Source organism: Boleophthalmus pectinirostris, unplaced genomic scaffold, assembly GCF_026225935.1.
Source record: "Boleophthalmus pectinirostris isolate CB_2022bp ecotype Guang Dong unplaced genomic scaffold, ASM2622593v1 HiC_scaffold_18, whole genome shotgun sequence".
Classification (NCBI taxonomy): Eukaryota; Metazoa; Chordata; class Actinopteri; order Gobiiformes; family Gobiidae; genus Boleophthalmus; species Boleophthalmus pectinirostris.
In genome coordinates this window covers 586703-612802 of record NW_026571133.1, presented here as the reverse complement: position 1 = coordinate 612802, position 26100 = coordinate 586703, and the positions used below count along the sequence as shown (strand labels likewise).

Sequence of the window (26100 nt, the reverse complement as noted above, 5' to 3'; positions counted from 1 at the left end):
AAATCAAGAACTTGAACGTGAATTTGTTCAGATTCTGTGAGATGAACGACGTACATCACTGTTGGGGTTCAAGTAAACGTGGGAATTTGTTTTCACCTGATGAGTCAAGTGACAAGGTGGGCTCGGACTTTTTAAACTGCATGTGGCGCTGTCACTGCCCACGGGCTCCTCCACTCGAAAACTGCACAGCCTCAGATCACAAAAGACAAACACTTTTCAGTCTTTTCATCACAACAGAAGCCAAAATAAATAAAGTGACCAAAATAAATAAAGTGAAATGACGTTAAATAAAAAGCTGCACTAAACCTGCACACGTCTGATCTGTGAAAACATGAACCATCTCCAACACGACACACACACAGAACACACTCACCATCATCATCATCATCATCATCACCATCATCATCATCATCATCATCATCACCATCATCATCATCATCATCATCACACATCATCACATCATCATCACATCATCATCATCATCATCATCATCATCATCATCATCATCATCATCACCATCATCACATCATCATCATCATCACCATCATCATCATCATCATCATCATCATCATCATCATCATCATCATCATCATCATCATCATCACCATCATCACCATCATCATCACCATCATCATCACCATCATCACCATCATCATCATCATCACCATCATCATCATCCCTCTGTCACAGAAAGAACACTCATATTCCATTTAGTCGTGTCCTTTAGTCTGACAGAAGCTGAACCACATCAACACACAAGGAAAGATCTGTTTTTTTCAGCGCTTATAGTTTATGCAAATCATCATGTGGTTTTAAGTTTAGTTTCTGTAAAACATAAACAAATGTGTCAAAGCTGCATTAAACACATTATAATGTCAAACGGGATGATGTGGCTCTAGAGTGGTTCTGGTTTATATGTTGGAAAGTTGTTGTAAACTGGAAGTCAGTCTGAAAAATAAGTTCAGTCTTTCATTTACAGATCTCACCTAAAAATAAAATGAACTGAACTTTGAACTAGTTCAGGAAAAGTGTGAACTTGCACAACACTGAGCCTTTGTTTAATAATTAGGGACGGGACAAAATCTTGTGTCAATCTTGTGGATTGGATTTAAGTGCTGGGGGCTGGGTGCTCCCTTACAGATCGGGTGAGGAGCTCAGTCACACTGGTGGAGCTCGGAGTAGAGTCGCTGCTCCTCCACGTCAAGAGGAACAGCTGAGGCTCAGGCTGCTGTTCTGGATGCATCCTGGGCGTCTCCTTCAGGAGGTGTTCATGTTCCACCGGGAGGAGGCCCTGGGGAAGACCCAGGACACACTGGAGGGACTATGTCTCTGGGCTGGACTGGGAACGTCTCAGGGTCCCCCTGGAAGAGCTGGAGGAAGTGTCTGGGGTGAAAGAAATCTGGGAGTCCCTGCTTAGACCCAGCCCAGATAAGCAGAAGTAAATGGATGAATGTCTCTCTACATAATGTTTAAAATGCTTGAAATGAAATGTTATACAGTCCATGCACTTTTATATGAACTGTGACATTTCTAAGTACGTTTTAGCACATTTCAGAATACAAAAATACATTTAATGTGATCAATTTTTTCAATATGTTCATGAAGAAAAGTGTTTAAATAAAGCGTTAAAATGTTTTGGTTTGAAGTGAGAAAGTCTTTAAATTACAAAGTGCACCTTTTGCAAAACACTGAAAATGACTCGTTTTCAAAGATGCAAGTGAATGTTGTTGAAGCAGTTTAACGCGGAACTGAGGATTATAAAATTAGTTTCTATTTTCTATATTTCTGTTCCACGTCTGTTAGTTTCACTTTTGTTTTCCGGAGCAGGGCGCAGTTTGACGGGACGCAACAGTTGGTGAGGATCGTGCGGCTGATCTGCAGGTAAATCATGTTGTGTTTTTGGCTTTTCTACAGGGTGAACAGACTGGGGTTATCAAAAAGCAGGACACCGGGTCAGGGGGGCGAAGAAAATGGCGATGTTTGTACTTTTTAACTGATGATTTGTGTTTATATCTGAATAATAATACTGCAGTTGTGTGATATTTTGTGTATCAGGGAGTCTGGGGTCCTCATCGGGGGAATTTTTGACAGTTTACTGTATTTTATTGCATTTTATCCGTCTACTAAACCATACCCCAGTAATAAAAGACAATGTTGCCTATATTTATTTTATCGGGGGTTATTTTCTTGACAGTTTCTATGTCCCCTGTCACTTCCCACAGACAGGAGGCTTCAGTCTGATTCAGAGCAGGACGAACACTACAGACTTTAGCCTTTATCAGGACGTCTGAACACAGGTTTTATCTTCTATTTATCACGAGATGCTGCTGCTGAGGCTGAGACCATTTCCGTGTAGCGCGCGCGCGCGCCGGGGTTACGCGCCGTTACGAACTTTTTCATCTGGAATTAATGAACGTTTCTCCGCTAACGTGAGGTCAGTTTTCAGCAAATAAAAAGTGGTGTAGAGTTTGAGACATGAAGAACTGCGTCATGATCATCCAGACTCTAAAGAAGATCAAGTGTCTCCGGTCTGTGCGCGCGCAGAGGAAGGAGGAGTTTAGACACACAGCGCTGGAGAAGTGCTGTGACTCTAGACATGGAAGCAGAATCAGATGATTTTATTGTAGGTCCATGATTTTTTTCTCATCAGATGAGCAAAGATTGTCACTAAAACTAAAAGTGTCCTACTCACAGATATTCGGAGCGGCCAAAAGCTGATTGGTGGATTGATCTCTTGGTTGGTCTTGATTGGCTGTTGGATTCTGGTCATTGATTGGTGGGGCTTGTCTACGCTTCTTTCCTTATTTGGGTTGATTATCAGCACGTATTTGAAGTGTTTTGACTGACTTTTGTGGCCCTTCTTCCGTTTTGTGTGTGTCTGTGTCTCTTTCGTGTTAGTCACTTTGTTTGTACTTGTACATGTCTGACTTTGTTTGTGTTGAGACGCTTGGTTAGTTTAGTTTAGTGCCTTTTTGTTTTGCCACTCGATTCTGTTTGTGGGTTTATGTGATTTTTACCTTGGGCACTTGTGATTTAGTTTTGTCGTGTCTCTCTTAGTTTAGTGAATCCTGTTATTTTATTTCTTAATTTAGGTTATTTTATGTAGTATTAATTCAATACTGGCATGGTCTAAAAGTGAGTGTTTTTACTTCTACTTGCTATTATTTTTTATCATTTAACAAAGTGGGCCATACCGACCACTGTCATTACTTCAAGATTAATGTACAAGTTTTCAGATAATGTTGAGCTATTTCTTTCACAGAACGTGATCACTGCCTGTTTTGCATGATATTTGTGTCTCTCTCTCTTTGGCCTCTCTCCCTCCTCCTGACCTGCCCCCCACCTGGGAATAGACTGGGAATAGACTGGGAATACAAGATAGAAGATAATGCTCCTGACACTCCCTGCTGACACACCTTATCTAATCGATAGACTTTAACCTGCTCCTCCTTTTGTGTCTCTTCTTGCTTTGGTAAGTTGTTTTATTTATTTCACTGCAAAAGGTTAAGATTCCAATTTCTGTATTAAAAATGTTTAAAGATAAAATAAAAGTTGAATTCTCAGTAACTGCCTCAGCAAATTCTGCAGGATCAGCATGGACCGACACACACCAGGTCCAGAATCTGTTTCTCTGAAGAGTGACTGGTCCAAAGACTGGGATGCAGACTTTAAAAGGTTTGTGGACTTTGTATACCTGCTCTAGGTAACAGCACAGTCCTATTTACATTAGGCACAGACAAGGAGACGGGTTGATGTTAATGAGAAACAGCCAGGAAAATATTAGAACCGTGTCTGGATGTTTACTCACTCGTTTTAGATAAGCAGCGTTTTTTCCCCATGGGGGACAATAAAGTAGCTTTCATTCTTCCAGTTATTAACTACAGCCGCTCCACCGTGGGCACACGGTGTTTTTGTTTTGGTCCTGTACATTAAAGTTAAACATGTATGATAGCCATTGTCTATTATCAGTTTCGGCTGCAGGGTTTCAGTGGCAATGCTAAATTACTTGATGCCCCTGAACATTTCGTAGCCTCCAGTTTGTCTGTGTCCGGCTCTGACCTGTGTGTAGACTGGGACACGAGTGGTCTGACAGGTGGAGCAAAAGACTATTTGAATTTTGTTGTTTAGCACAGTGAGAGTTTTCTGTCCATGTAAATGTGTGAGAGCAATAATATTGTGTCTGATGCAGATAAAGCTACATCTTTAGCCCCATTCACACACTAGTTTTGAGTAAATTGCCTAGAACACTCAGCTAAGTGGAAGCACTGCTCTGTCTGGAGCTCAAGTTACCCTCATTTACACCCAGTCCTTTGCATGAGACAGGCGCCTGTCGTGCATCAGGGATGCGTGTGATTATTATAAATATCTTTTTTTAAATTCCTTGAGTGGATTGCATTTGTATAAAACAGCACATTTAATTACATGTCTAATAGATCACATGGCGGGGAAATGTGGTTGTGTGCATGGAGCCTCCCTGTGCTGTAGTGTCGTACAGCTCTGCTTATCCTCCACTCCTCTGTCCTCTTCTCTGCTCTTCCTCTGCTGCTGTGTTTGTTGTTTCTTATGAAATCCCTCAGTTGTCCGGGCAGAACAGCTCATCCAAGCTGCTTCTTCAGTTCTGGTCACACGCTGGTGGACACTTCCTTATATTTGCCTGAAGGGAGGAGCTAACTACACTGAAACTACTCTGGTCACCTTATACTAGATGTCTTTGTCCTTTCCTTGTATGTTCCCAGTAATTTATCTGGGACATTGCCAGATCAGAAATGAAGGGACCTCAGTTGTGGCTTTGTTCTACTTTGTTCTGGCAAAATGCAAGTAAAACTGCACGTGTGAATTGGGGTGCTTTTGTTGTAGGAGTCCAGAAGTCCCTGGTTCTGGACTGACGTGTGTTTCTCTGAAGAGTGACCAGTCCAGAGATGAAGGCCTTCTATTTAAAGCTGCTGCTCAAGATCAGGGGTAAGTGCTTCTATAGGTACATGTCTTTACTCACCGGGGTCTGGCCCATATCAGCTTCCTACGTACGACCTGACTGGACACAGGACACAGTCTTAACAAGGGCCAAAACTTGTTTAAATTGCACAAAAGTTATGATTTGACACAAACAAATAAATGACAACAGCTTTATTTTATCCATATATTGTCTGTATTTTGGATGGAGTGTGTGACAGTTGATTACATAGAGAGATCCCAACTTTGTTTTCTAAATTTCTTCACAAACTGCCACTTAACTAATGTTAAATTTTGATGATGTATATTTAGCACAGGTATTATCCCACCAAACCAAGTCATAATTGGCTAAATATTTTAATCTGTCAAATAAATTTTATCTTTAGCTGATAGTTTTATCCTGGGAACATTCTGGAGTTTCTGTAGCTTGTATTGCACTTTAACAAGCATTAAGCACGAGATAAATACAATGAGATTATTGTTCACAGAATATAAACCTTTTACTTTAAACATTTAACTGATAAATACTCGCTGAAAGTGTTTTCAGTCTGTTCCCTGACAGACTCGTAGTGCTTTGTTGCCAAGAGTTACTTACGATAGTTCTGCTTCAAATTGTTCAGAGCTGAGCTGAGTTAAATTTGACATTATAAATAATATGGCTATCTCTGATAATTCAATGATCATTTTAGTTTCTATTTCAAAGTGTAAACTCTGTGAAATTCTCATGAATACATTGAAACTGAAGAATAAGTTTGACTACAGTGAAAAAAAACACAAAATAAACATTTAAAAAGGAAAACTAGGTCAATTTCGGTGACAAATCAGGCAGTGACAAGTGACGCTACAGTCTTTTTTTTTTATTTTCTTTTTTTTTAAATCATGTCCGGACAGACAGAGGTCACAGCTGAAACTGAAGAGGCACAGAAACATAGATTTAGATCAGATAACTTTACGACATGTTAATTTATTTGTATTTGTTATGTTTAAATAAACAGGTCACCTTTCAATTAACAATCGCATCAACTTTGACGATGATATGGCAAACTAATCCTAGGTGATCAATTCAGAAGCTCTTTATCTCGTGGGGCCAGTGGAGAGGGATCTGCAGAGGGTGGCAGTTGAAGGCAGGCCTTGACCAGAACCTGGCTCTGGGGACATGGAATTCCACCCTGCTGAGGGGAAGGAGCCTAAGCTTGAGCATTACCGACTACATGGTCACATTTGGTCACATTTTATATAGCAGTCACCCATTCACACACACTCATACACCAGTGTACACATTAGGGGCAAGGTTGCCCAAGGACACAATGACAGTATTAATCTGTGGGAGCTGGAATCAGCAACCATTGATATTTATGTCAAGAGTGGGATTTAAACCACACAGTGGAAAACACTCCACCAACTGAACTACAGTCGTACACAGAGCCGCAGCTCTGGAACCCTCCACTTCTCTGGCATTGCCCGGGGGGACTTGACCGGGGACTTTAACGCCCATGTGGTACACAGCAGTGACATCTGGAAGGGGGTGAATGGGAAGAATGGCCTTCCTGGTCTGAACCTGATGACTTGAAAATCTTCTGGAGGGAGCCGGAAATAGTTTTTGATATCAAAAGCAGTGTCTAGATGGCCACCTTTGAAACCTTTCCTACACCCTAGTGGCAAAGTCCAACACATGTCAGCAGAACCTAATCGATGTACTAACCCACAGAATGAAGCTAAGCCCAGACGGAAACAAAGGAGAGCTCCCCCTGCTGGATGATGTGTTTTCTGTAAGTACAGACTTACCACTCGAATAGGATCTGGCTGCAGTCTAAAATGATTTTAAATTTATACTAAATTTCTAACCAGTGTGTTATCAAGTGGTATCATGTAGGCCTGCCACAATCGATGTATGTATGTGTGTGTGTGTGTGTGCGTGTGTGTGTGTGTGTGTGTGTGTGTGTATATATATATATATATATATATATATACATACACACACACACACACAATTTTTTTTTTTTTACATCATAGTTGAGCCTTAAGGTTTACCACTGATAGTTTACTACTAAAAAGGTTTTAGTTGAAGCACTATTGCTGTGATAAGTTTAAAAATTATTTTGTGAGCACCGAATGTGACATATTAAAGCTTAAGAGACAATAAATATGCAACATATGTAAATTTAAATTTTATTGTACTTTGACTTTTTTAAAGACATACTTTAGTGCAGTAAAATTCTTGAGCAGTAGTACAGTAGTACCTGTACTCCCACCTGCAGCAGTGTAGGTGCAGAGAGCTACCGCCTGTAGAAGGTAGACTTCAGTTCCATTGTATTAAATTATGTCTATTCCAGCGACTGGAGGAGGAGATCCTGACTTTTGTGAAAGAGAAGCTGAGGCAGTTCCACAGGGTCCTAGCCTCTGATTACCCAGAATGCTCAGAGATTGAGGAGGAGGAGTCGAGCAGCACAGAGGCGGTTCTGAACATCACCCTGGACTTCCTGAAGAGGATGAAGCAGGAGCAGCTGGCCAAACGCCTCCACAGCTGTAATACAACAAGAATATAAGAACTCAGTCCAAAGTTCACTACAGGACTCACCTTTATAAGGGTTTTTATTTGTGTTTTTAATCAGGGTCGACAGATACTGTTCACAGTGAACTGAAGACGCATCTGCAGCAGAGGTTCAGCCGTGTGTTTGAGGGCGTGGCTAAAGCAGGAAACTCTGCGCCCTTGAACCAGATCTACACAGAGCTCTACATCACAGAGGGCGAGGCCTCAGAGGTCAACCAGGAACATGAGGTCAGACACATCGAGGCAGCGTCCAGGAAACTAACCACTCCAGAAACCACCATCACATGTGAAGAGCTTTTTAAAGGCCATGCCCAAAGACAAAGACCAATCAGATTTGTGCTGACAAAGGGCGTGGCCGGCGTGGGGAAAACAGTGCTGACTCAGAAGTTCAGTCTGGACTGGGCTGAAGGTCGGGCCCACCAGGACCTCCAACTGCTGTTCCCGTTCACTTTCAGAGAGCTCAATGTGCTCAGAGACACACAGTTCAGTCTGGTGGAGCTGCTGCACCACTTCTTCAGTCCATCTAAAGTTCTCTGGAGCTTCCAACAGCTCCAGGTGCTCTTCATCTTTGATGGTCTGGACGAGTGCAGACTTCCTCTGGACTTTAATGGAAGCAAGGTCCTAACTGACCCCACAGTCAGGACTTCGGTGCACGTGCTGCTGGTGAACCTCATCAGGGGGAGCCTGCTTCCCTCCGCTCGCCTCTGGATAACCACGCGCCCCGCCGCAGCCAATCAGATCCCTGCTGAGTGCGTCTCCATGGTGACAGAGGTGCGAGGGTTCACTGACCTACAGAAGGAGGAGTACTTCAGGAAGAGGTTCAGAGACCAGGCCACAGCCGTCATCTCCCACATCAAGAGCATCCGCAGCCTCCACATCATGAGCCACATGCCGATCTTCTGCTGGATCCTCTCCACAGTTCTACAGAAGCTTCTTGAACAAACAAAGGAACCAGAGCTGCCCCGGACTCTCACACAGATGTACATCTATTTCCTGGTGGTCCAGGTCAAAGTCCAGAACATCAAGTATCACCAGGGATCAGGGGCAGACCTTCACTGGACACCAGAGACCATGGAGATGGTGCTGTCTCTGGGAAAACTGGCCTTTGAGCAGCTGCAGAAAGGAAACCTGATCTTCTACGAGAGTGACCTGAGCGAGTGTGGGCTGGACGCTGCAGCGGCCTCAGTGTACTCCGGAGTGTTCACACAGATCTTTAGAGAGGAGCCAGGCCTGTACCAGGACAAGGTCTACTCCTTCATCCATCTGAGTGTGCAGGAGTTTCTAGCTGCTCTACATGTCCATCAGACCTTCTATGGCTCTGGAGTCAACCTGATGTTCACAGAACAGACCTCTGAGAGAACTGGACAGAGGAGAAAAAGTAGATCACAGATATTAAAAAGTTTGCGGTTTCTTAAAGAAAAATCAAGGAAACCAACAATGGAAGCTGAGTGGAGCTTTTACTGCTCTGCTGTGGACCAGGCCCTACAGAGTCCAAATGGACATCTGGACCTATTCCTGCGCTTCCTCCTGGGACTGTCTCTCTCGACCAATCAGAGCCTGCTCCCAGGCTTGCTGACTCAGGCAGAAAGCTTTCAATCAACATATGTCAGTGAAAATTACAATATAGTACGTTACATTAAGTATAGGCTTGATGAGGCTCTGTCTCCAGAGAGAAGTCTGAACCTGTTGCACTGTCTGAATGAGATGAATGACCACAGTCTGGTGGAGCAAATACAGAACAACATGAGAGAAGGAGGTCTCTGTAATGGATACATGTCTTCAGCTAAGTGGTCGGCTTTGGCCTTCCTCTTGCTGTCCTCAAACTCAGACTTGGAGGAGTTTGACCTGAAGAAATACAAGCCCTCAGAGAAGGGTTTCATGAGACTGCTGCCAGTTGTCCAAGCCTCCACTAAAGCCATGTGAGTGCAGACTTTAAACAGTTCTGTGGTATGACCAGACTCTAATATTCCCTTCTCTTCTCAGTCTTTCCAGCTGTGTCCTCTCTCCTCACAGCTGTGGTCTTCTAGCCTCAGCCCTCAGCTCCTCCAGTTTGACACATTTGGATCTCAGCAACAACGACCTTCAGGATTCAGGAGTGGAGCAGCTGAGTTCTGGCCTGAAGAGCGCCACCTGCAGATTGGAAACCCTCAGGTGAGTCCATAGACTGGGTGTTTTTGTTTTTTTTTTTTTTTTTTTTGATACAATCATGTAAAGCGGGTTAAGTCAAACATTTTGAGACCAAAATGGCAAGGCTCACCGCAGCAGTTACAGAGAGAGGGGAGATAATATTCTAATGTAAGTCAATGGGAGCCAGAGTCAGAAGGAGCTGGAAGAGCCGCATGAGAACTTCCTATTTGGAATGTGGCGGCTAATGTGTTAACTATTACCAGTTACTTAAACAGTTTAGGGGTAAGTCTTTCTACATTGTGTACACACTGGTGTACAGCTGCCTCCTCGTGTCCACATTATTGGGTAATGCTGAGTGTCTTTAGGCTGTCTGGATGTCTGGTCTCAGAGAGGGGCGGGGCTGCTCTGTCCTCAGCTCTGAGCTCCGCCCCCTCCCACCTCAGAGAGTTAGACCTGAGCTACAACCATCCAGGACCCTCAGCAGAGCTCCTGACCGCTCTACAGGACGACCCACACCACCCCCTGCAGTCTGTCAGGTGAGACCACACCTCCCCCTGCAGTCTGTCAGGTGAGACCACACCTCCCCCTGCAGTCTGTCAGGTGAGACCACACCTCCCCCTGCAGTCTGTCAGGTGAGACCACACCTCCCCCTGCAGTCTGTCAGGTGAGACCACACCCCCTGTCAGGTGAGACACACCACCTCCACCCCCTGCAGTCTGTCAGGTGAGACCACACCTCCCCCTGCAGTCTGTCAGGTGAGACCACACCTCCCCCTGCAGTCTGTCAGGTGAGACCACACCTCCCCCTGCAGTCTGTCAGTCAGGTGAGACCCCCTGCAGTCTGTCAGGTGAGACCACACCTCCCCCTGCAGTCTGTCAGGTGAGACCACACCTCCCCCTGCAGTCTGTCAGGCAGAGGGCAGCAGGTGGAGCAGGTGAGCAGGATGTTGTGCTCTTTTCAGACAGTGTTTTCTGATAAAGCTGTATGTTTCAGGCTGGATCATGCGGGAGAGCAGTGGATGGTCCCTGGTCTGAGGAAGTGTAAGTGTCATGTGACTCATGTCATTTAGTCTGATGTAAACAGGAAGTGATGTCATGTATTTGTGTTTTTCAGATTCTTGTGAATTCTCTCTGGATCCAAACACGGCTCACAGAAAACTGAGACTGTCTAAAAACAACAGAACAGTGACTCGTGTGGAGGAGGAGCAGCAGTATCCAGATCATGAAGACCGATTCACAGAACAACCACAAGTCCTGAGCTCCACTGGTCTGACCGGGCGCTGTTACTGGGAGGTGGACTGGAGAGGACAGTGGGTTGATATAGGTGTGAGTCACAGAGGAGTTAGAAGAGACAAAAGGTTTGGAGACGATGATCAGTCCTGGAGTTTGAAGATAAAATATAGAATTCACCATTTTTCGACCAAAGAAGAAAGAAATGCAAAGGATTTGTGGGCGCTTGAAGATTGGTCGAATGACCATAAGCCCAACTCAGGTCGAGTGGGGGTGTTCCTGGACTCTGAGGATGGATATCTGTCTTTCTATACGGTCTCCTCAAATGGAAATCTGTCCCACCTCCGCACATTTTACTCCACATTCAGTGAGCCTCTGTTTCCCGGGTTTGGACTGAAGTCTGATGATTCCTCAGTGACTCTAGTTAATCTGTGACTGTAGTGCCCCCTTGTGGACACATAACAGCAGGGTGGCATGGTTTTGGATTGTTGAGGAAACCAACCTGAGCTCCACACAGAAAGGCCCGATTTGCCCCTGTCTGACCAACCAGGCGCTTCTACATCATGTTCAAATCCCAAAGGACCTGGAAGTGGACGACAGAGGATGAAAAACCTCTGTCCTAACTTGAGACAATTCAACCACAGCTGTAAATTTTTCATGTTTCACTCAAATGCAGAAGACATCTCCTCATTAGACATTAGAACTAAATATACAAGTTATTTTACCTGACATAGTTTGATGCTTTGATGATGAGGAAATCCACATTGTTTCTCAGTCTTTTTATGTTGTTTCTTCCTCTTTTTTTTCTTTGTTTTTTTTTTTATACATGCAAGCAGCCATGCTTGTTTTTGATGTGAACGGAGCATGCGTCTCTCTGCCTTTCAATCATGCCCTCTAAAATCAGGGAAACAGATCCATCCATCCATTTTCTTCCTCTTATCCGGGGCCGGGTCGCGGGGGCAGCAGTCTAAGCAGGGACTCCCAGACTTCCTTCACCCCAGACACGTCCTCCAGCTCCTCTGGGGGGGACCAAAACACATTTCGATATTATTTTAGTCAGATTTTGTTATGGTAAAAATGTTCCTAAATTTTAAATCTTTCATTATTCAAAATTTTAAATGTTGTAGACATTGGACAAAACTGCTATGGTCCTGATTGGCTCACTAGTTAAGAGATGGGGAGTACTCATTTACTTGAGTAACTTTTACAGAAAGTTTGCTTTTCAAATGGCATACTTTTACTCCTACTTGAGTAATATTTTTGTTGAAGTACTCTTACGTGAATAAAAATTGTGGTTCTTCTTTCGACTGCGAATAAATCTAAAGCGACAGAAGCTTTATGTCAAAAATAAATGAGTTGAAGGTTTGTGTTTCTTGCAGTGCTCCTTCAGATATTTGTGCACTATTTAACGTTTAATGCTTCAAATTATACATCAGATGTTGCACCCTTACAGTAACTTTTTTAGTTACTCTTACCTGAGTAGTAGTTTTCCAAATAATTTTTCTAAGTACTTTCTTTGACCAATACTTTGTACTTCAATTTGAGTCAGTGGTGCCTGCAGGGGTATGTTTGTACACACTGCGTACCTTGAATGTCCCCACTCAATCCAAATACATGTCCGTAGTTCTGCCTGGAGAAGTGCAACAGTGATTACTGACCAAACTGTTCACTTCTTTAAGCCAAAGATGTTCATTTTGTCTTCTTATGTACTTTAACTTCTTACACTACAGTAAAGTGTATTTACCTTGTTGACATGTTTTGGCTGGTCGCTGCGAGTCATCTTCAGAACTGTCCCCGGTGTTGGCGGTGGCGTGTCGTATATCAGTTGTTGTTACTTCCTGTGGGCGTGGTCAGACCTGATGGACCTGCAGGTCGCTCAGACTGACCACGCCTCCCGTCACCCGGTGTCCTCTGGAGGAGGGTGTCCCAGGTGTGTGAAAGGAGGAACGCGCCGTCATCACGGTTAACGCTGTCCGTGCCTCGTTTCCTGATTTCAATGGCCTCCTCGATCCACCGTTTGAACTTGTTGTTTTCTGATCCAATGACCAGAGAACACCGGGCGACGGGAGGCGTGGTCAGTCTGAGCGACCTGCAGGTCCATCAGGTCTGACCACACCTACAGGAAGTAACAACGGCTGATACACGACACGTCACCGCCAACACCGGTGACAGTTCTGAAGAATACATTTTACTGCATTGTCTTTATAAAGAACCCAAGAAGTTAATGTTCACTTCTTTACTGAGGGCAGGGCTATAAAACTATTACACATTGACACTGATCCTGCACCTAGATGAGCACTAGGTCTCCTTTCCCCCCTCCCATCCCAGCACGCACAAGACGGCGCCCCCCACAGTCTTATTTCATTTATAGTGTGATTTATGAATCAATGTCACACAAACACCAGACCTGAGGGTGAGAGTAACTCTATAAAACAAGTGCGCACATCCAATAACCAGTCTGTCTCTCTCTTTCTCTTATTCAGTGAGATTGAACTGAGGTTTGACTCTTCCGCAGCAGGTCGCGCTCTAGGTGCTTGTGTAGACGTCTTTGCAGAATAACTACTGATAGCTCACCATGTTGCAGTGTTGGGGAGTAACAGATTACATGTACCGGAGTTACGTAATCAGAGTACAAATTATGAGTATCTGTATTCAGTTACAGTTACTGTTTCAGTGAGTGGTAATTGGATTACAGTTACTTTGTTGAAATAAATGGATTACATGAAGGTATTTTCCTGTTTTCACATTTTGGGGCTATATCCCTTTTTTTCTTTTTTTTTTCGGTAATTCCAGTCATTGCTGGAAACTAAACCAGGTCTAAACTAGGAACTAGGACTAAACCAGGACTAAACCAAGACTAAACCAAGACTAAATCAAGACTAAATCATGCTGCCCGGACCGTGTCTCCTCCTCTTCTATCAATAATATTTTTAATTTGGGCTTTTTATTTTCTTTTATCAGACAAAACTTCTTATGGTACGATCTTCTGTATTCAGATTATGTTACTCACCTAAAGTAATTTAATGGATTACGTTACAAACTACATTTTGGGGTTTGTAATCTGTAATCTGTAGGAGAATACATTTTAAAAGTCACCTTCCCAACACTGCCAAGTTGGCAAGACACAAGTCAGGAGACATGTTTCACTTTTAGCTGGTAGCCACAATGCTGCTCTGACTTGCCAGAGTGACAGCAAAAAGCAAAAAGGTAACACAGTTTGAGAGTACTCTGACACACAGCTGTCTGTACTCACCTACTGATGCAGTGTGTGTTTGTAATGGGTTTAATGTTTGACCCTGTACACTAGGGATGGGCATGATTAGTCAATTAATCTATAATTGTCGATTACGTTCATTTTAATCGACAAACCGTATGTAGGTTGCTGTGCCAAACGGGGGTCCGGACATGCGTCTCTCTGCACTCAGAAGGAGCGAGACACAGTCGGTCAGTCTGCAACGTACCGAAGCACAAATGTGTATTTAACGATGACTTGTACAAAAGAATTCCACGCTTTCCGTTGCGTTCGTGAGTCCATGTGCCTGGTCATTCCCAAAGTCAGGACACACACTCACGGAGAGGCGTCTTTTCAGTATTATGGCCCCCGTCTATGGACCTGCAGCCGGAGGAGCTCAGGGCCAAAGAGAACATTCATATTTTAAAGAGTAGGCTCAAGACCCACCTTTTTAGCTTAGCTTTTGAATGAAATCTTATACTTTTACTTGTTTTTATTGTACACTTTCAGGCATATTTTTTAGGATTTCCAGTGTTTCCTCTGTAGGAGCGTCTGCATCGGGAGTGGAGGTCAGCTGTGGCTGCTGGGTCTGTCATGTGGGCTCTTGGTGGAGGGATGGTGCTTGGGCCTCAGGTGCCTGGGCTTCATCTCTCCCCTGGCTCCTGTGGTGGTTCCTGGTGGAGGTGGACGTCTCTCTGCTCCTGTGGTGGTTCCTGGTGGAGGTGGACGTCTCTCTGCTCCTGTGGTGGTTCCTGGTGGAGGTGGACGTCTCTCTGCTCCTGTGGTGGTTCCTGGTGGAGGTGGACGTCTCTCTGCTCCTGTGGTGGTTCCTGGTGGAGGTGGACGTCTCTCTGCTCCTGTGGTGGTTCCTGGTGGAGGTGCTTTCTCAACTGGTTCGCCTGTATTCAGCTTCACATTTTATTGTGTCCGGTTATGTATTTTAGCGTGTGAGTGTGAGTGTGTGTGTGTGTGTGTGTGTGTGTGCATGTTTGTGTGTATGTGAGTGTGTGTGTTTGGGTTGTTTGACTATGTGGGGTTGGGGGTGCAGGGGTTGGGTTGGTGGGTGGAAATGCGGGACTGTTTTTAATCACTGTAAAGCACTTTGTGTTGCATTTTGTATGAAAAGTGCTTTATAAATAAAGTTTGATTTGATTTGATGTGCACAGTGTACAAAGCAGCACATATGTTTCAGTGTCCAGTGGGAAAAAGCACCAGGACACAGAAAACATGAAAAAGTTTTGCCAGGTGAGAGTCGCGCAATGTGGATGACGAGTCCCCACCTCCCTCCTCTCGTACGGTGTCCTGGTTTTGACAAATGCAAATATGGTCACACTAACCTGTATTCACCTGAGTCATGCCGCATCAGCGACACAAGAGCTGTTTTTTTTTTTCTTCACTTAGTTTATGCAAATGAGCCATGCGGTTAAGTTTCGTTTCTGTGAGACTTGCGCAAAGCTGCATTAAGCACATTATAATTGTACAAAAGGCCCTTTGATTTCCATGTTCTTGTTAGATAAGTTTTCTGGGTTTTGTTGTAATCTGTAGAGGGTCCACTAGAGGGCGCTCTGACCTCATAAACTGCCTAAATAGTGACAGGGAAAAACGTGGTTCCTGTAACTTGAGTTCACTTTAGATTTGCAGATTGTTGTTTGGAAGTGTGTGTTTACGACCACAGTAAGTTTGTACCTTATTATGAAGCTGTATTATGTGCAGTGTTGAAGAGTAACAGATTACATGTACCAGAGTTATGTAATCAGAGTACAAATTATGAGTAACTGTATTCAGTTACAGTTACTGTTTCAGTGAGTGGTAATTGGATTACAGCTACTTTGTTGAAATAAATGTATTACACAGAGGTATTTTCCTTCACATTTTGGGCTAAACCAGGACTAAAACCAGGACTAAACCAGGACTAAAAACAGGACTAAACCAGGTCTAAAAGCAGGACTAAACCAGGACTAAAACCAGGACTAAACCAGGACTAAACCAGGACTGAACCAGGACTAAACCAGGACTAAACCAGGACTAAAAACAGGACTAAACCAGGTCTAAAAGCAGGACTAAACCAGGACTAAAACCAGGACTAAAACCAGGACTAAACCAGGACTAAACCAGGACTAAAAACAGGACTAAACCAGGTCTAAAACCAAGACTAAAGCAGGACTAAAGCAGGTCTAAAGCAGGACTAAACTAGGACTAAAACCAGATCTAAAACCAGGACTAAACCAGGACTAAACCAGGTCTAAAACTGGTCTAAAACCAGGCCTAAAACCAGGTCTAAACCAGGACTAAACCAGGACTAAAGCAGGACTAAACTAGGACTAAAACCAGGTCTAAAAGCAGGACTAAACCAGGACTAAACCAGGTCTAAAACCAGGTCTAAAACCAGGACTAAACCAGGTCTAAACAATATGACACGTAACAGTAGGTGGACATAATTGAAGGCAGCAGTGATCTCATATAAAAATAATTTCTCTATCAGGATGTGTTTGTTACCTTCATGTTGTTTTAAACATGACAATATCAAGTAATCCAAAGTATTCAGATTACATTACTCATATTAAGTAATTTAATGGATTACGTTACAAACTACATTTTGGGGTGTGTAATCTGTAATCTGTAGGGGAATTCATTTTAAAAGTCACCTTCCCAACACTGGTTATGTGTCTTAGTTTCCTATTACTGTTTGATTGTGTAAGGTTTATGTTAGAGGGGGACGAAGTGAATTTATATTTGTGTAGCTTGTATGTTTGTTGTTTATTACTGACAATTAGTAACTGAATGTTTTATTTCTGTTTATTCCTAGAAACCACACACATGCATACCCACTTATGTTCACCCCCGTCAATGTGTACCTCCTTACGTCAAATATAAGAACCTGAACGTCGCCATTTGTCTCCTCATTGCCTCCTCCTGCTGAGTCTTCATCTGGGCCTTAAGAGGTGTTCCTGCCGACACCCCAGAGCAGTGACGGCTTTACACCCCAACCAGTGCCTCCAGTCCAGTCCAGTTAAAGTTCCTACCCAACAACAGTGTTGGGAGTAACAGATTACATGTACCAGAGTTACGTAATCAGAGTACAAATTATGAGTAACTGTATTCAGTTACAGTTACTGTTTCAGTGAGTGGGAATTGGATTACAGTTACTTTGTTGAAATAAATGGATTACACGGCGGGATTTTCCTGTTTTCACATTTTAGGCTATATCCCTTTTTTTTTTTTTTTTTTTCGGTAATTCCACTCATTGCCGGACACTAAACCAGGTCTAAACCAGGTATAAACCAGGACTAAACCAGGTCTAAAACCAGGACTAAACCAGGTCTAAACCAGGTCTAAACCAGGACTAAACCAGGTCTAAACCAGGACTAAACCAGGTCTAAAACCAGGTCTAAACCAGGACTAAAACCAGGTCTAAACCAGGTCTAAACCAGGACTAAACCAGGTCTAAAACCAGGTCTAAAACCAGGTCTAAACCAGGACTAAAACCAGGACTAAACCAGGTCTAAAACCAGGTCTAAACCAGGACTAAAACCAGGTCTAAACCAGGTCTAAACCAGGACTAAACCAGGTCTAAAACCAGGTCTAAACCAGGTCTAAACCAGGTCTAAACCAGGATTAAAACCAGTTCTAAAACCAGGTCTAAACGAAGCCTAAACCAGGTCTAAAGCAGGTCTAAACCAGGATTTAACAGGACTAAACCATGCTGAACGGACAATGTCTCCTCCTCTTCTATCAATAATATTTTTAATTTGGTTCAGTAATGGTTCTTATGTGAAGATTTCCTCGTCTTTGCTTCTCTACAGAAAATCAAGTAATCCAAAGTATTCAGATTACATTACTCACTTTAAGTAATTTAATGGATTACGTTACAAACTACATTTTGGGGAATGTAATCTGTAATCTGTAGGGGAAAACATTTTAAAAGTCACCTTCCCAACACTTCCCAACAATAATGTCAAACGGGCTGATGTGGCTCTAGAGTCGTTATGTTTATATGTCGTAAAGTTGAATTTATTTATGCAGATTAGTGCAGATAGTAATAATAATGATGATAAATTTTAATATAAAAAAACGCTAATGATTAGTCGATAATCGATCGCTAATTCTCCCGACGATCGATTAAGAACATTTTATCGAATGCCCGTCCCTACTTCACACTATGATCAAGTATTTCCAGAAGTTCCTTTGATTGTTTAATAAACCATCTTTACTCAAAGGAGAGATTCTTTCTTTCTTTCTTTCTTTCTTTATAAACTGATTTAAATGCATTGCCTGTATAAATCTAATCCCTGGTCAATATAAAAATCCTTAACAATGATAATAATAATTAATAATGCACATCTCATCACTGTTTTTTAAAACTTTAAGGTAGTTTAATATATCATAATGATTATGGATTATGATTATAGAGCAGACACGAGCACAACATGTGACCTTTAAATCCACGTTTACACTGAGCGTCCTGCACTTTAAAGGGGCAGTCAGTTGAGTGTGTGACTCATATAAATATCTTGGATCACTCATTGATTCAAAATTGAGTTTTGACGATAATTGTTCTGGTGTGTGTAAAAGAGGCACCAGCGCCTTCACTGTCTGAGAAAGTTTTCCTTCTACCGTGTCGACAGAACCACGATGACACTGTTTTATAAAACATTTATGGAATCAGTTTTAACGTTTTCATTGGTCTCGTGGTTTGGGAGCGTCTCTGCCTACAAACAAGAACTCCCTGAATCAGTTGGTTAAATGGGCGAGTGAGGTGGTTGTTCATCCTCAGAGCCGCTGGACTCTCTGGACTCGAGACACTTACAGACGACGTCCCAGAGGATTTTAAAGACGTGCAACATCCACTAAACTCAGAGTTTCAGCTGCTTCTCTCTGGTCAGACGCTTTTAGTCCCAAGATCTAGAACAAATCGTTTTAAGAGGAGCTTCGTTCCGGCTGCTATCGTACTTATGAATAAATTGTAATCTATTTATCTAAGATTGTGAGTTTTTAACATATTTAAGATTTATTTCTTGTGATTTTAGACAAGTGTGTTGGATGATTTTAATTGGTTGTTTATGGAACAAACCATTCTGCACTGGAGCACTGTAACACTTTATTGTGTTTTTATGTGTGTTTGGTGGATGAATGAAATGTGAAATGTGGAACATGTCTCTTAAAACTGCAAATTTACCTACAGGTACGAATAAAGCGACTTAACCTAACCTACCCCTAACTTTCACCTGAGAGAAATCACACACATCAGCCTGACATGATGTGGGTGGAACCATTTGGCATTTTTGGCCTATGTGTTAGTAATGAATACTCCATAGCAGTGTAATATGTACTAACATTTTTATTATTTTACTTCAAATTATCTTTAAATAATCACAGTTTTAATGAGTGACTTAATATTAATATTTTGATTTGACTGAGATTAAAGTGCGTATGTGTTTTGACAATTTTGACTTGATTTGGTGTGATAATATCGGTTGAAAATATGAACAAGAGTTTGACAAAAGTTTAAAAATATGTTGAAAATGACAGGAAGTAGAGTTCTATATCAGGCAGTTCCACTTTGATGAATCGCACTGGGAGAATTCTGTCCAAACATTCAGCACAATTTACACAAGAAACACAATTTTCTGATAACTTTATTTGAACAAAATACAGGTGATTCTTATATTTTTATTTTCTGTATAATAATCTCTGTGTACATTACAGAAGTTGTGGTCTAGTGTACAATATGGTTGCTAGGTAACCGTCTCTAACATCAGGTCATGAAGTAAAATGTGAAACATAAAAACTGGCCAAACTGGGGAATCCGTGTATCATTCGTTCATTTGTTTTTCAATATAAAACCAAAAATAAGTAAACGAAAAAACAACTTCATTGTGTCTCCAAAACCAAAATGAAAAAACAGATAACGATTAGTTTTTTCAATTTTCGATTTTGTGTTTAAATGAAAAATGGAAAAAACGGATAACGACTGTTTCCCGTTTACGTGACTTCTGTGACTGCGATGCCGAACTTCTGTGCTGCATACGGACTGAACCAGGACTGATCCAGGTCCGGGACCAGACTGGGACCAGAGCGGCACCAGGGTGGACTCCGAGCTTTGACTCTGAGCCTCCGCGGGGTCCGAGCCTCAGCTTCTAGCTCCAGCCCTGCCGTGGGCTCTGAGCCTCTGGTCTGGTCCTGGTCTGGTTCCGGTCTCAGTCTCGGTCTGGTCCTGGTCTGGTTCCGGTCTCAGTCTCGGTCTGGTCCTGGTCTGGTTCCGTTCTCAGTCTCGGTCTGGTCCTGGTTTGGTTCCGGTCTCAGTCTCGGTCTGGTCCTGGTCTGGTCTCCGTCTCAGTCCCACTCTGGTCCCAGTCTGGTCTCAATCTCGGTCTGGTCCCGGTCTGGTCTCGGTCTCAGTCCCGGTCTGGTCCCGGTCTGGTCTCAGTCCCGGTCTGGACCCAGTCTGGTCACAGTCTCAGTCCCAGTCTGGTCTCGGTCTGGTCTCAGTCTCGGTCTGGTCCCGATCTCAGTTTGGATCTCAGTCTCGGCCTGATCTGGGTCTCAGTCCCGCTCTGGTCCCGCTCTGGTCCCGGACCTGGATCAGTCCTGGTTCAGTCCGTATGCAGCGCAGACGTTCGGCTTCGCAGTCACTGAAGTCACGTAAACGGTCGTTTTCCGTTTTAAACACAAAATCACAAATCACACAAAAACGAATCATTATCTGTTTTTTAATTTTGGTTTTGGAGACAAATAATGAAGAAAACAGTTGTTTTTTCATTTTCTTATTTTTGGTTTTATATTGAAAAACGAATGAACGAATGAAACAGATTCTGGGGAAATAAGTACCAGCCCCTAAAGCAGTAGAAGTTTACATGAAACAGCAGCAACTAGTCAAACACATGAGCATAATATGAGCCTTAGATTTTCTTCACCAGTTCCTGACACTTCTGCAGTTTCTCTTTCAGTTGGGAGATCAGGTCTGAGCGAGTCTCTGATCGGAGATGAGTCACCAGATCCATCACAACTTTTGCCAACTTCTCCAGCTCGTCCAGACTCTTCCACCTGCTGTTCCAGGAGGAGAACCACTCAGCATTTCGTTCAGTCTCCAGCGTCTGCGTCAGGGTGTTCACTTTGTACTTCAGCTCAGTCGCCAGTCTGTCCAGCTCCTTTACAGCTTTAGCAGGGCTGGGTAGTTTACACCAAGCGACCACAACATAAACACAGTACAGGATCACCACTATCAGGCTGCATATCCCGGCAGCTCTCCCAAATAATCCCCACATAACTCCAGAAACCAATATCAGGATAAGAAATATAAATCCGAGAAATTTCCATCTTCGAATGCACAAAGCTCCCTCGAGATCCTGTCTGCAGCTTTGCATTTGGTCGATGGTGATGCTGATTTGATGTTGAAGTGGAATGAAAAGCTCGAGGAGGTCGTTCATCTCCACAGTGGTTTGCGTGGCCATCTTTATCTCTGAACAAAAAATATATATAACATTTTAAACATGTGAATGAATTAAACTTCTGTAATAATAAATATTATATTATATTATTATAGATATTATTTCTATTGGTCTTAAATCTACTATCCCTGTTCTCACTAAATCACATACTGGTGTAACTGGAGTCATTAGACGTGCGTTTAGAGCAGGGGTGTCAAACTCCTTTTGGTCCAGGGGCCGTATCCAACCGACTTTGATCCCAAAGGGGCCGGATCAGAAAACTCATGTCATATAAACCCAAAAATAACAATAAGTTAAAATATTGGTGCAGAGAAACACAAATCTATTACAGACATCTTTTTAAATCGATGAACTCTTTCTTTTACAAAATATTATAATATTATGAACAATCTGAAACTTTAAGAAAAATGCTGTTTCAACATTTTAACATGAACTTGTTTACAAATAAGAATAAGTCAATTTTTGGAAAATCCTGCATTCGGCTCCACTTTTCTCATTTTGGACATTTTTCTGATGAGGGTGTCACGGTCAACAGTCAAAACGATCGTCCTTTAAGAGCGTTTGGAAAGAGACAAGTCTTCATTTGTGCTGCTCTGGTGGGAGGGGCCACGTACAGAGACGCTGGAGACGCTGCTGTGATAAACACCACAGAAAATTAACAAGATTTTAATAGAAAATATAATTAAAATATTTTAGTAGAAAATCAGCCGAGGGCCAGATTAAAGGTCTTGGAGGGCCGGATCTGGCCCCCGGGCCGCATGTTTGACACCTGTGGTTTAGAGTATATTACCAATACATGCATCCTGAATTTTGGACTTCCAGTCATTACACATTCCATACTGGGAAGGATCCTCCAAAAAAGTGAGCATCAAACCGCTATGTTTGTTTTCCCAGTGGGATGTGTCTATGGTCAAATCTTTTCAAGTCTTTTGAACCATATCACTTTTGTTTCTGGTTCTGATATTGTCATATTTTAGTTTTGGGATTCGGACATCATAATTGTGTGGTTGTTGGATCCTAACAGCGGAAAACGGCTCGAGAAACAGGCTTCGGAAGTTTGCGAACTTCATAAATGCAAAAGTGAATCAGATGTGTGTGACTCAAACCTCTGTTCAAACTGTTTCTCTTCCCAACGGAATTGAAAAATAGTGAAAGGTGAAGGCGATGGGCAGGATTGATCCACAGGAAGAACCAAAAAGGAAACATTTGTCTGTCTAAGAAATCATCCCGAGTTTGCACTGAACATTTTGTATGTGAAGCGACAACAAAACAAAACCCCGATCCTTCGCTCAACTTCGGTTACGAATTTAAAAAGTCAACGCCAAAGTGAAAGGCACCAACTGTTCACCAAGAAACACCTTCCACTGCAAAGAGACCAAGACGTGATGTTGCTGTAAAACCACAAGAACAAGAAAGTGCAGCTCAGTCTGTTTGTCTTCTGCTCCTCTCACTTAACAAACGGGATTTTGCTTTGTTGTTGCTCCACATACAAAATGTTCACTGTAAACTCGGGATGATTTAGGCAGCCAAATGTTTCCTTTTTGGTTCTTCCTGTGAATCAATCCTGCCCATCACCTTCACCTTTCACTATTTTTTAATTCCATTGGGAAGAGAAACAGTTTGAACAGAGGTTTGCAGTCACACACATCTGATTCTCTTTTGCATCTGTGGAGTTTGCAAACTTCCAAAGCCCATTTTCCGCTGTTAGGATCCAACAACCACACAATTACGATGTCTGAATGTCAAAACTAAAATATGACAATATCAGAACCAGAAACAAAAGTGATATGGTTCAAAAGACTTGAAAAGATCCACTTTGACAATAGACACATCGCACTGGGAAAACAAACATGGAGGTTTGATGTTCACTTTTTCGGAGGATCCTTCTCAGTATAAACTGCGTGATAATCGGAAGTCCAAAATTCTGGATGCATTTATTATAACTTGTATATTGTCTTGTTTTAATTCTGTTTATGCTCCAGAATCATTATTAGTTTGTTTATTTGCTCTACAATCACTACAAGGACAAAGAATACAACCCCATTTCGATCATGACGGACTGAAAGGGTTTAGGCTGAAGTAAAAAGGACTTATAACGTGTGTAAAATGCACTACAAAAAACTCTGTTCAATTACACCTGTATTTTCACTCACAAAACCCCGTTAATCTAATGTACGCCTATAAGAATGTGGATAATAAAAGTAACATAAGCTCATTTAACTCGTTTCAAATAGACTTAAAAACAAAGTCAAAGCAAAAGTAACTCACCTGAAGCAGAAGTTTGGGGTAAAACAGAGAACTGATTTAGTCTAAAAACAGAGACTTCAGACTATTTCTCACAGCCTGTAGTCCTCATTCATCAAAAAATTTGGTGTAATAATTATCAATCCAAGAGGAGAGCTATTACTATTTGATGGAATGTGAAATACTCAGTTTCATTTCTCAGTTTGTACACGCCCCAAGTCACCACTGATCTGACTAGTTCATCCACTCTTATCTCTGACAGCAGCGGGGTCAAATAAACAAATTTAATGACATAATTTTAGGTTGGATTTCTTTATTTGGTTAATCCACCTGTCAATCACAGCCTCTGAAATCAGGGAGAGAGGATATGATTCCAGATCTACTCATCTTTGTAAAGCAGACATGTCAGACTCAGGCCCGGGGGCCAAATTTGGCCCGCGACATAATTGTCTTTGGCCCACGAGATCAAATCTAATCTGTATTAGAGCTGCCCGTCGGCTACAGATATTATAGAGATATTATTTATTTAAAATTGTATTATTACCTCCACCAAAGAGGTTATGTTTTAGCCGGCGTTTGTCTGTTTGTTTGTTTGTTTGTCTGTTTGTTTGTTTGTCTGTTAGCAACATAACTCAAAAAGTTATGGACCGATTTTGATGAAATTTTCAGGATTTGTTGGAAATGTGAAAAGGAAGAACTGATTTCATTTTGGAGGTGATCCAGAAGAAATCCTGGATTCTGGATCACTTTGAAATTTTAGTTAACATTGTGGTAAATGGGGCCAAAAATTTTGTTTCTCAATATCTGGGTTAATTATTGACCAAACCCCATGAAATTTGACTCAGGGATGGACAATGGGATCCTCTTTCATATTCCAAAGGCTGATCCGGATCTGATCCAGAAGACTGATTTTATCGCAATTTATATAAAATATGGGGGTAGTCCTTGGTCTGCGCTCTCTGACTGCTTTTCTAGTTTTATATTATGTTTGAGCTGCAGATGTTGGTGAAATTTTTTCAATAAATATTTAGTTTGGTCCACGACCTAGTCCCAGATGTTAATTTTGGCCTCTGTGAATTTGAGCTTGACACTCCTGCTGTAAATTTTTGTCAAACCATGTGGATCTGGCTGGACAGGTAACAAAACAACAATAAAGTAAAGAACAATAAAGTGAGCCTTAACCTTAGACGTCTGAACTTGCCTTGCTGTAGCTTTTCAGTGATGGTGCTTTGCAAAAGTTACATGATGCACCTTTAATGCATGGCATTTTAATAATATTGTTTGTTGCTCCTCCTAGTCCGTTTTTGGCAGTTTTACTGAAAACTGGTCAAATTGTCAGTTTTGTGTCAAAAACTGCAATTTCAAGTACTATGTGACATCACACAGGACTGCCCTGATTACAGCCACGTGTTTCTGATACAAACATCTGGCTGCAGGGGCAGAGTTTGAAGTGTGAAGACCGTTCCTTATACCTCCAGACCCTGCCCCTCCTCCCCCCTCCTTCTTCCCTTTAGTCCTCAAGGCTCCGCCCAGTTTATGTGTTTAGTCGCACTTTAAATGAATCATTACTAATCAACATTGATTACAGGCTCCCAGAAGAAGATGGAAAACATGGTGACCAGCCGAAACAGAACCAATCATACATAATGTTTAAAATGCTTGTAATGTTATACAGTCCATGCGCTTTTATAAGAACTGAGACAGTTCTAAGTACGTTTTAGCACATTTCAGAATAAAAAAATACATTTAATTTGTTGGGAAATCTACAAAATAGGCTTATAGATAGACCAGTTTTGTCAATATTTGTTCATGAAGAAAAACGTTTAAATAAATTGTTAAAATGTTTTGGTTTGAAGTGAGAAAGTCTTTAAATTACAAAGTGCACTCAGTGTTTTGCTTTTGCAAAACACTGAAAATGACTCGTTTTCAAAGATGCAAGTGAATGTTGTTGAAGCAGTTTAACGCGGAACTGAGAATTATAAAATGAGTTTCTATTTTCTATAATTCCATTTTATGTCTGTTAGTTTTACTTTTGTTTTCCGGAGCAGGGCGCAGTTTGACGTGGCGCAACAGCTGGTGAGGATCGTGCGGCTGATCTGCAGGTAAATCATGTGTTTTTGGCTTTTCTACAGGGTGAACAGACTGGGGTTATCAAAAAGCAGGACACCGGGTCGGGGGGGCGAAGAAAATGGTGATGTTTGTACTTTTTAACTGATGATTTGTGTTAATATCTGAATAATAATACTGGAGTTGTGTGATATTTTGTGTATCAGGGAGTCTGGGGTCCTCATCGGGGGATTTTTAGACAGTTTACTGTAT

General features: G+C 42.2%; 1 protein-coding gene across 12 annotated transcripts; it reads left to right on the top strand.

The window, feature by feature from the left end:
• Window positions 1-1830: 1830 nt before the first annotated feature.
• On the top strand, window positions 1831-12228 carry LOC110172542 (protein NLRC3-like). Of its 12 annotated transcripts, none has more exons than XM_055153315.1 (11): window positions 1831-1881; window positions 3354-3472; window positions 3589-3675; window positions 4858-4959; window positions 6659-6719; window positions 7284-7476; window positions 7563-9420; window positions 9485-9652; window positions 9994-10164; window positions 10622-10668; window positions 10742-12228. In XM_055153315.1, the coding sequence occupies exons 3-11, from the start codon at window positions 3596-3598 to the stop codon at window positions 11290-11292; spliced, it is 3231 nt and encodes a 1076-aa protein (XP_055009290.1). In that variant the 5' UTR covers window positions 1831-1881; window positions 3354-3472; window positions 3589-3595; the 3' UTR covers window positions 11293-12228. The 12 variants fall into 12 exon arrangements, with proteins under 12 accessions (XP_055009290.1, XP_055009296.1, XP_055009295.1 ...); XM_055153321.1 differs by having other exon boundaries at window positions 3577-3675; XM_055153320.1 differs by having other exon boundaries at window positions 3565-3675.
• The last annotated feature ends 13872 nt before the right edge of the window (window positions 12229-26100 follow it).